Source organism: Chinchilla lanigera, unplaced genomic scaffold, assembly GCF_000276665.1.
Source record: "Chinchilla lanigera isolate Chin_1 unplaced genomic scaffold, ChiLan1.0 scaffold00027, whole genome shotgun sequence".
Lineage (NCBI taxonomy): Eukaryota > Metazoa > Chordata > Mammalia > Rodentia > Chinchillidae > Chinchilla > Chinchilla lanigera.
In genome coordinates this window covers 17225990-17237239 of record NW_004955428.1, presented here as the reverse complement: position 1 = coordinate 17237239, position 11250 = coordinate 17225990, and the positions used below count along the sequence as shown (strand labels likewise).

The 11250-nt window shown below is 37.6% G+C and overlaps 1 protein-coding gene across 1 annotated transcript in view; it reads left to right on the top strand.

The window, feature by feature from the left end:
* The first annotated feature begins 607 nt into the window (after positions 1-607).
* The window catches only part of LOC106148749, a 36124-nt gene continuing 25481 nt past the window's right edge, over positions 608-11250 (top strand). The window contains exons 1-3 of the mRNA XM_013515252.1: positions 608-767; positions 4781-4847; positions 5291-5524. Coding sequence (XP_013370706.1) covers positions 760-767; positions 4781-4847; positions 5291-5524 — 309 coding nt within the window. The 5' untranslated portion in view covers positions 608-759. The remainder of the gene's footprint in view (positions 768-4780; positions 4848-5290; positions 5525-11250) is intronic.

The window sequence follows — 11250 nt, the reverse complement described above, 5'->3', positions numbered from 1 at the left end:
GACATTCAGTAGACAAGCAGTGGTTATTCAATAAGTAGTGCAGGAACACTTTAGATCTTTGGTAATCTTCAGTGCTTGCATTTCCTCTGGATGCCCCAGCTATCTTTTTATAGTCCTGTCTCAGAAAGTCCTACCTTATAAATATTATTAGGTGATGAGTAAGTTAAAAGGCCATCCTGGGTGGAGAGGAAATTCTCACACTTCCCTGGAGATAAGTTATCACGCAGTAGTGACATGCAAACAGTGTTATGAGCCCTCTTCTTTTTCTTTGTAGAAGAATGTTGGGCTGTATACTTGCAATTACTCATGTTGTTATTTTTGAACATCAGGACAGCATTCTGCAGGCATCGGAGAAGCATATAGATGCAGTTTTATAAAGGAATACAACATGAAGACAAAGCAAAGTCACAGGAGGCTAATCTTACTACTTCCACTAGCATACAGAGATGAAGCTCTGGGCATTTTTTCTACACTATGTCTATGGATGTCATTATCTCAAGAATTAATTAGGGACTAGGGATGTAGCTCAGTGGTAGAACACCTGTCAGCATACATAAGGCCCTGGGTTTGACTCCCAACACAGCAAAATCCAAACCAAACACAAAAACCAGAAACAATAGCAGCAACAACAACAACAAAAACAGTGGCAAATTATTTAGGTCAGCATCTGAAGTTCCTCTAGAGCTCCTGCATCAGAAATGCCTGAGAAGAGAGAGAGGCAAGACTTTTTCTTTTTATAAATGTGCTACAGTGATTTTGATGTCCAGGTGAGTTTAACTAGCTGAATTAGACATTTTAGGTACTCACTTCTTCTATTATCTCTTCAGAATGATTAGACATTAGACATTATTACACCATATTCCAGTTAGATACTCAGATCACAAAAATGCGTACAGCCAATGGATCGGAAAAGAAGAAAAAGTATATCCAAATATACTTCCCTCCAAAACCTGTGATTTATGAACTAGGTGTGATAAAATGGAAATGAAATTTGTAAAGTGCCCAGGTTAAAAAAATTAGTACAGCCAGAACCCTGATCAGAATTCGGGAGTGAGAATGGGTTAAAATATCTCTATACTGTAGTGTAGTAGCTGGTTTGATAGTGGTAACATTTCATCCAGGAGATAGGGGATGCTGGCAGCAGAATTGCAAAAAACTTGACAATTTGGGCCTGGGGATTTAGCTCAGTGGCACAGTGCCTACCTGGCAAGTGCAAGGTCATGAGTTCGATTCCCAGTACCAGAAAAAGAACAACAACAACCACAAAGCTCTAAAAGCTTGACAATTTTAGAGAAAATATAGCACAGTGGTGTGGGAACAGTATAAGTGGAAGGAAATTAAATATACCAGGACACTAAGAAGAACAAAGAAGGTCACAAGGAAGTGAGAATGAACCAATCAATGTGAGATGCTCCTAACTTGCTGAAGATGTATGATCACAGGATAATTATGACTGAAACTGAGCCAGTGGCCTTGAGGTCAAGGCAGAAAAGGTAGTGGAGCAAGAACTTAACTTAAAGCAGGAGGTGAAGATGAAAGAAACCAGCAAGGACAGTGACCCCCAAGGGTTAGAGCTGGGAGAGTTACCTGTGACAAGAAATGGGGTAGGACAAAGAGGATTTTAGAGAGACAATACCTAACCTTCCATAAGCCAAGTAGCATGGAACTATGTATTTATAATGGAATTTGAATACTGCTCATGTCCTAAAAGTCTTTTTTATTGTCACAAAAATTATTTTACACTTGAGAGAACAGTGCATGCTTGATCCCAGCAGACACACTGAGTTTGACCTGTGCCAGAATAAAATAAAAGAAAAGGTCAAGGGTATGGTCTTTTGGAGGAAAACCTTTCACCTTAAAAATTGTGTCCTTGGGTGGCTGATGGAACTTCTGAAAGAGAACCAGCATTTGGAAATCTAAGCATGAGAACAGACCATCACAGATGGTGACCTCTAGGTCAGGCAAGAGTTCAGAGAACATAATCTTGAGAAGATGGCGGGACATGTTGGAGGAATTTTGAGAGGAAGAAGCTTGAAAGAACTCAAGCGACATTCCATAGTGGGTACTAATGCACCCCAAGAACACATGTGGAATATAAAAGAGGACAGGAAGGAGAGCCTGGGGGAAATGGAATTTGGAAAGGACTTAAAGAAAGGAAAGCAGAATATACAGCTTAATTTCCAGAAACAAAGGAAAAATTTAGTCACAGACTTGTTGGAAGAACAACCCAGGGAGCTGCAGGCTGAGGTGGAAGTGAGGTGTTGAGATGCTTTTTGACCTGAAAAGATTTCAGTGACTGGGAATTGGATGGGTGAGAATCCCTTACCCTGGAGTCTCAGAGTGAAACAGCAACACAGACCCAGGAAGAGGGAGATGAGACTAGGTCCATGAGAAAGAGAAAAGAGAAGACTTCTCTTGGGATACAAAATAAAAGCAGCCCAAGAAAGCCTCTTGTGGAGCTTGTTAAATACTCAGTAGGAACTATTCTGTGACTCTAGTTTTTTCAAAATTGGAATGTGAGGTACATGGGTGGCTATCTGCGGGTCTTGGCTATGGCTGGGATGGAGGAGAAGGGGCTAATACCTGCAAGGACTGGAAAGTTGTGAGCAGCCTTAACTCAAGAGATGAAGCCCCAGGGAGGGGTGATTTCCCCTTACTGACCTGAGTGGGCAGTGTAAGTGGAATTAGTTCCAGGGCAAGGGAGAGCAGTGATAGAGAAGTCTTTTCTGTGGAGCTATGGTCTGTACAAGAATATTATAAATGATGTGGTCAAAGAGAATAAGAAATTGCACAAGCATTAAAGAAAGAGAAGGTATAAGCAGCATGTATTTAGTTCCATGTGAGAACATAACATAATATGTTTAAAAATTATTAAAAAATGCATGGAAGTAATATTTAGATATTGTTGGGGCTTTCCAGTGGGAGGAGAAATTTACATGGAAAATACCCTCCTTACAAAATGAAAAAAATGGGGCTGGGGATTTAGCTCAGCGGCACAGCGCATGCCTAGCAAGTGCAAGGTCATGAATTCGATTCCCGGTACCAGAAAAAAAACCAAACCAAACAACAACAACAACAAAACCAAACCAAAAAGAAAAAAATGTTTAGAACTGTTCAGCATTAGAGGTATGCACAGTCTATCAAATATGGTACATCCTGAGAAAGATTCTGTGGCAATTTGAATCAAGAAGAGAGTGCTCAGAATGCATTTATTGAACTACTTATAAAATAAGTTCATGTTGAGCAATGAAACACATTTATGAATACATATATTTCCCTCAGGAAGTCTTTCTCCAAGGAGTGTTAGTTTCTGTGGACTCCTGTATGACCAGGTATCATATCCCTGATCACTTTATGCCATGTAAGCTACCTGAAAGTGGAAACTAATTATTATGCGTCGTGATAGCTCTAGCACTTGTGGAGGACCACCTAGTTGACTCTCCTTAAAAGAGGAACAGTTGCCTCCGTTTTGCTGAGCCTGACCCTATTTCCATGTACTGATGTGTACTGAGCTGACTAGGACTTTTCCTTATCCCTTCAGTTGGCTGTAAGCAATGCATATTGGTCTAGGTGAGATGCTGGCGGTAATCTTTGGAGATGGTAGGCGTGTTTCTCCGACCCCCTGCTCATGGCACTCACATATTTCCTGCCACTCTCACAGCCACTTGTCCTCAAGCCATTCCCTTCTAAACAAATGAATAAAATCTAGGTTCGGTCCTGGGTATAAGCCTTTGTTCTGGAGAGCCACCAGCATGGCTGGACTTAACCCCTTGGCTCCCCATAACTACAAATATGCTTTAGTGTCTCTATTCTTGCTGTGGGTTGCACTGGAAGTGGTAGATTGGAATTAATTCACTAGAATCCAATAACTTTTCATTACAAACACAAACTTCCTGGACCATGAGAGGACTGGTAAGGGCTCTCTATAGCACTGATTGCAGTGCCCTGACATACATTACAATTCAAACTTGGTTACATACATGAGTGGCATTATTTAGAATGGTACTAGCTTAACTTAAATGTTAAATGAACATAATACATGGGAAAGTAAAAGAGATTACTTATTTATTAATACTTGAGTAGTGTCTGGAAAGTCCATTAAGAAAATATAATAAGACAGCAACAGAAGGACAATTCGGATGGTGTTATTGTAATTCAAACACATATTTAGATCGGAGAGTTGATTACAATGATTCTGAGCAAAGAATTCCTTTCTTAGAAATAAAAAGCTGAAGAACTGAGAATACAGACACATTTCCTCAGGAAAATTTGACAGGAAGATGTCTTTCAGAATCATGCAGACTCTCAGATTAAACATGGATTATTTCTTGAAAAAAATTTCCCAGAGGAAATCCAGCATCTATCTCCCCCTACTGGTGTCATATTAAGAGTTATAGCTGACCTTCTTTCTTTCCTGCTTTAACTGAAAAATGTTCTCAGCAAGAAGAAGATTTTAAATAATTACTTGAAAAAATTATGTAGAGTTAAGCAGCCTATAGCGGATATTTGTGTTACAGTAAAATCTACCAAGATTTGGGGTATAAATTATTTCATCATGGATGAGAAATGGTTAAATACTGCTAGTTCATCTGCCAAAATAAGACTTGTATGGCAGTGGGTCATGATTGGTGGATCCAACAAAAGTTTTTATAAATTTTTATTACAGAAAATTTCAAACGTATCCAAACAGAATAATATAATGAACTTGCATGTGTCCATTAGCCGACTTCAACAAACTTGTCACAGCTAACAAGTCCTGTTTCATCTATTACTTCTGCAGGGTTCTACATTCAGATCATGGTGAAGCAAAGTCCAAGCTTTGTATCATTTCATCTGCAAGTATTTCAGTATGTGCCTGAAAGGCTGGGATGCTTAAAATACCCTCATAGCCTTGTTATGCTTGACCCAATGTAACAGTGGTTTCTTAATAACAGCAATTATCTAATCGACATTGAATTTTCCACAATTGTTTTAAAATGTGTAATTATTTATTTTACAGTTCGTTTAAAGCACACTTTTAGTAAGGACTATGGGCTGTAATGGACTGTTTCTTAAATGTAGGGAATTTACAAGGTCTTTGCTGTATCACTTTTTTCTTGCAATATTCTTGTTGATAAAATTGCGTTGTTACTATTCTGAAAAGAGTTTTGTATAGCGCTCCATGATCTAGAATTTGCTCACTGGATTCCCATGGTGTTGTGAAACACATTCCTCTGTCCCCTGTATTTCCTGTATATTGGTAGTTAGATCCAGAGACTTAATTTTATTCAGTTTTTTTTCTTTTGGCAAGGAGCTGTTGTGTACTTTCACCACTCAGTATTTGGCAGGAATCGAAGTCCGTTGTCTAGAGCAGACTCTTCAGAGCAGCGCTAACAGGAATTTCCATGGTGATGGAAATGTTCTGTATCTCTATATCTACTATGGGAGCCAGCGGCTACAGGTGGCTGCCAGGCATCTGAAATGTGGCCAGCGTGACCAAGAAACTGACTTCTTAATAAAAAAATATTTATACATAAGTAGTTATGTGTGGCTAGTGGCTATCTCATTGGGGATTTCAGCTCTAGACCCATTAATTTATGAAAAGTTGAAAAACGACAAGGCTATTATTCTATTATTTGCAAGTTGGAGTACTTTTCCTTTCTTCTGCCGTTCCTCCCTCCCTCTGTTTCACCCTCCCTCCCTCCTTTCCTACCTCTTTCCCTTCCTCCCTCTCTTCCTTCCTTCCTTCCTTCCTTCCTTCGCTTTGTTTTTAGGGGATTGGGTGAAAGGGTACTCTACCACCAAGCTATACCCCCAGCCTTTTCTGTTTTTTACTTTGAAACAAGGTGTCACTAACTTGCCCAGGCTAAATTATAATCCTCCTGTCTCAGCCTCACAAATAGTAGAGTTTTTTTTTTTTAAAGAGAAACTTCTTTTTATCGATTATCGTGAGGTTCAGTTCATACAAGAAAGGCAGAAACAGGATCAGTGGCACACACCTGCAATCCCAGCTTCTCAGAAGAATGAAGCAGGAGGATCACAAATTCTAGGCCAGCCTGGGCAATTTAGTGAGATCTAGCTGCAAAATGAAGTTCAGAAAGAGCTAGAGATGTTGCTCAGCGCTTTCTCCCTGAGGCCAATTTCTAGTACCAAGGAGAAAAAAGACAGAAAAATTGCTTAATTATTTCTCGGTACTTACCAGTTGTCAAAATAACGAGTTGGTTTTGTTGCATTCACCAAAGGTGACCCCAGAGGATTTGTTATTTTTATGAAGTCATGATTTATTTCACTCTAGCTATCCTTTTTGGCACTCAAAATGATCCATCCTTGGCTAAAAAGGGTCTATTCAATATGTTCTGAGTCCAGGATATGATTCTAAGAGTCTTAGACTGTCCTTATTTCTGATAAGGTGTTTCAGAATTGTCTTGTATTATTTCTTTCCTCATATCTGGACTAGCCATTTTCCAAGAAGTCCTGCTTTTGTTTAATAGTATCTTAAGAACATAAAATCTGAGCACATGGAGTGATCATTTCTTTTGGTTCCGTCATTGTTTATAGCTTTTAAAAGATAGATTTGGAAAACAGATTAAAAAAAAAGATTAGCTATGTTATGCATTCATCCTAGTACCTGCAATTGAAAACCAAGGTGACAAAGTTGCCTTTGATTTTAAGGTTTTTCTTTTGCTCAGGGATACCAGTATATGTGAAACACATTATTTTTTTTAAAGATAGGGTCTTGCTATGTTGTCTAGGATGGTCCCAAACTTCTGGGTTTAAGTGATCCTCCTGAGTAGCTGGAAATGTAGGAATGTACCACTGCACCAGGTCAAAGCACACCAAGACAGGCAGCTATTTCCTTTGTTCCATAGTGCGTGCTCACACACACACAGACACACACACAGACACACACTTTGGAATAACAGTACTAACAGTGTCAGGAAGAAATGATGATTGAAAAAGCACCCAGTTTTTGTTTTGATTTTGTATCTTTTTTTAACCTTAACAGTCACCTGACTGATGATATACCACTGCGTTTTAGATTTATTTGAAATAAATTTTGCCTGTGTACTTTTGTCACAAACTGAGGACACATTTATATTTGTTTCATTTTATTTTTAGCAATTTCTTTTTCTAAATGTAGTTTCATTTTATAATTAAGTAAACTGTGTATGTGATTCCAGGGCCAAATCTACTAAACAAATTTTATTTAAGGAAGCCTCATGCAAGGCATGGTGGTGACTGCCTGTAATTCCATCACTTGGGAGGCTGAGGCAGGAGGAGCACTATAAGTCTGAGGCCAGCTTGGGTAGGCCACATAGCAAATTTGAGGCCATTTTAGAACATAGCAAAACCCTATCTTGAAAAACAAAAGCAAAAACAAAAAAACCTAAGAAGTCTCTGGGTCCTTACCCTCTCTCCTAAATTCTATTTCCTCCTTGCCTCATAAGTAATTATTTTCCAAAAATTTATTATCTACCTAACTATCATCTACCTATATCTATTTATCTGTTTATCTATCTATCTATCATCTATCTTTATTTGTTGGAAGTTCTTTAAAATTGTAATTATAGCAGCAGCATCAACACATGCATTACTTTTCCCCCTAATCTTGGATTATTTACTAGGGTCATGTATACATTAGAAAACAAGAATAAGTTACATTAATGACATCAAAGAGTGAGGAATTAAAGTAAATTTATTGAAAGATGTAATAGAGCTTGGCATCCTAGAACTCAAAACAATTTTCATTAATTATTTCATTGATGGGCTAATGACTATCTTTCTTTACACATTTTGAGACAGAGCTTGGAAAAGCCCTAAAGTAAGGATTTTGAATGGGAAAGCTCTGTTCTTCTGCTTCCTGGGCACCAGTGGGTAAAGAGCTTTCCTCCACCCTGGCTTTCTGCCATGCTGTTTCTTGGAGCCAACTTGCCATGGACTGAATACCCTCCAAACCGTGACCCAAATTAAACTTCTCCTTTCAGTTGTGAGTGTCAAATATTTTGTCCCAGTGCTGGGAAAGTGATTAACACAACCTTCTTGACTGAAGGTTGAAGAAGTCAACTGTTTTGCACAAAGTGACACAAATAAAAGTGGAAGAAACAGCTGTCAGTGGAAGTGATAATAGATAAGTTTCCCTAGATTTCTCTACTCCAATCTTTAGGAGGACAGTGCCTTTAGTATCTAATTTCTCTGGAGCATTTGCTAAACTAGAAGGAGTAGAATACAAATAGTTGTTGAATTCTGTCTCCTTGAAAATATCACCAAAGCAACATGTTGGTAACAGTGCTAGATCTACTCCTGCTTTTGTAAGGGAAAGGACTACCATGCCAGTGCCTCAGGAGTGCTTCAGAAAAAGCACAGCAAAATTGAGATTTGGGGTCTAGTTTGAAGTGACTTTTTCAATGTGGAGATACCATGGTTGGGTAAGGTAGATAAAAACAACAAGACAAGAGCTGAGTGAGGAAATTCAGAGTCTTGGAAAGCAAACTATTATTTCATATTGTGTAGGGAAGAGTTGAACAATGTGATGTTGACTTAATAGGATTCTTCAAAAGAATCATTTCTTTTGCAACCTCCTGGGCTATAGTTGACTCTTTCAAAGGACCAATTCTTCAATTCACTGATGCTTTGTATTTTTTTAAAGTCTCAGTTTCATTAATTTCTGTTCTGATCTTTATAATTTTCTTCCTTGTAGTAGCTTTGGGTTCGGATTGCTTTTATTTTCCTAGGATCTTGCGGTGCACTATTAGGTTACTTATTTGAGTTTGCTTTGTTTTTGAGGTGGGAATTTACTGCTATAGACTGCCCTCTCAGGATTCACTGTGTCCCACAGGCTCCAGAATGTTGTACTGGCATTATCATTTTATTATAGGAACTGTCTGAATTCTTCCTTAATTTCATCTTGACTCATTGATTATTCAAGAGGATATTGAGTAATTTTCATGTGTTTGCACAGTTTCTGTGGTTTCTTTGGTCATTTATTTCTGTTTCATTGCACTATGGCCTGATAATATGTGTGGGATAATTTAGATTCTTTTGATTTACTTAAGCATGCTTTATGGGCTAGAATGTGGTCTATTTTGGAGAAAGTCCCATGTGCTGCGGGGAATAATGTATATATTGTTATCTTTGGATAAAATAGTCTGTAGATATATATTAAGGCCATTGGTTCAAAGGTTTGGTTCAAGTCTGATATTTCTTTGTTGATTTTTTTTTTGTCTAGTTCACCTATTTGTGACAGTGCGGTATTGAAGTTCCCTATTATAATTGTATTAATGTTTATCTGATGTTTCATGTCTGTTGGATGAAGTTGGATGTGCTGGTATTTGGTGCATGTATATCTATAATTGTTAACTCTTCTTGCTGAATTGTTTCCCTAACCAGTATGTAGTTACTTTCTGTGTCCCTTTTGGTCAGTCTTGGCTTGAAATCCACTTTGTCTGAAATTTGTATAGCTATTTCTACTTTCTTCTGGGTTTCTGTTGCATGGAATATTGTTTTCCATCCCTTGATTTTTGACACATTCCTGCTGGCTTGAACCACTGGTAGCGCACATATGATTGTCCACCAGCTTGTATCTCTGGTGGTACAAATGGATCTAACCACTTTTACTGGTTGTTTCACTAATAAAATTAATAAAATGTCTATTCATAGACCAAATCTAATTAGTTGCTTCTTGAATTTGAATAATTATAGCCCAATATAAATAGTATTCATACCAATTAGAGAGATCATTACAAAAATCAATAAATTTATTAAAAGAAATTTATTTATATTTGTGAATTTCTTTGAAACATTTTGTACATAAAGATGGCTGATTTGTGCAGTGTGTGCAAAAACATCATATAATGTATCAGGCTTTGTTTTGCAGCCACAGGAGCACTCATTTTTTTCACACAGTCATACACATACCATTGGTGGTTCCAGCCAGTAGGATGATTGAATTCAAATCAGGGTCACCAGCAAGGACACACAAATCATGGTTCCATTGTGAATGTGTTAAACTGTGAGTTTATTTTTTTTAATTAAATGTGTTTTTTGTATACTGCTTATCATTCGGTTTTGTTTTTTGATCCATTTTGTTGATCTGTGTCTGTTGATTGGGGGAATTGAGGCTACTCGCATTGAGAGTCATTTCTGAGAAGTTTTGACTTCTTCCTGTCCTTGCATTCTTTTCCTGTTGCTCATTTCCTTATTTTTTCCCTTTTGCTTAGCTGTTCATGTCACCGGGTGTATTCATTCTTTTTGATTTATTGGCATTGTTGGCTTTGCTAGGATATCCTTGAGAATATTTTGTAATGCTGATTTATTTGTGAATTTCTGGTGGTGTGCCTTGTAAGGAAAATATCTTATTTCTTTGTCAATTTTGAAGGAAATGTTTTCAGGAGACATGTCAGGATTGGAAAATGTTGTCTTTTAAGGTTTGAAATACTTCACTCTAAGCCCTCCTGGCCTTTGATGTTTCTGTAGAGAAGTCTGCTTTAACTCTAAAGGATTTACATACAATTTGTTAACTTTGTCTAGTGGGTTTGAAGATTTTTGTCCCTGTTACTTCTGGTACTTTGAGTACAGTGTGGTAGAGGGAGGTCCTCTTTTGGTTGTGGCTTTTTGGGGTTCTATATGCATCACTTATGTGTATGTTTATTTTTTTTCCCCTACATTTGGGAAGTTTTCTGCCATTATTTCATTGAACAGGTTTTTAAAAATACCATTTGTGCTATTTTCTGCTTTTTCGTTTATTCCAGTTATTCTTAGATTAATCTTTGCATCATCTGGCAGCTGTTGGAGCCTTTTTCGTGTTCTCTAGTTATCTTTAAAATGCCTTTGAATACTTGGTCATTAAAGGCATTATTGTCTTTTAGTTCTGAAATTCTGTCCTAACATTGTTTAGTTCTGATGCCTACACTTTTCTTATGATTTTTAATGTCCTACATTTTTAATTAAACCTTTTCATGGATATTAATTCTTTGGTAAACTGGTCATTTATACTTCATCCTTTTTTTTTAACCCATCTATCTTTTTACTAGTGTCTTCTCAAAGCTCCTATGTTTCTTTGGTTATTGCTTCCATTATCTGTTTAGTTATATCTTCTTGGATCTTGCTGAGTACCTCTTTGGTCTATTTTCTAACCTCCTCTGTTAGCTTTTCAAGTATTTCAGATATTTTGCTATACTGTGCTGATCCTCAGTGCCCCTAGATTGACTTCAGGGGAGTTGGGAGTTTTGGGAAGCATTTTGTTGCATTGTTTTCACACACACATATATATAT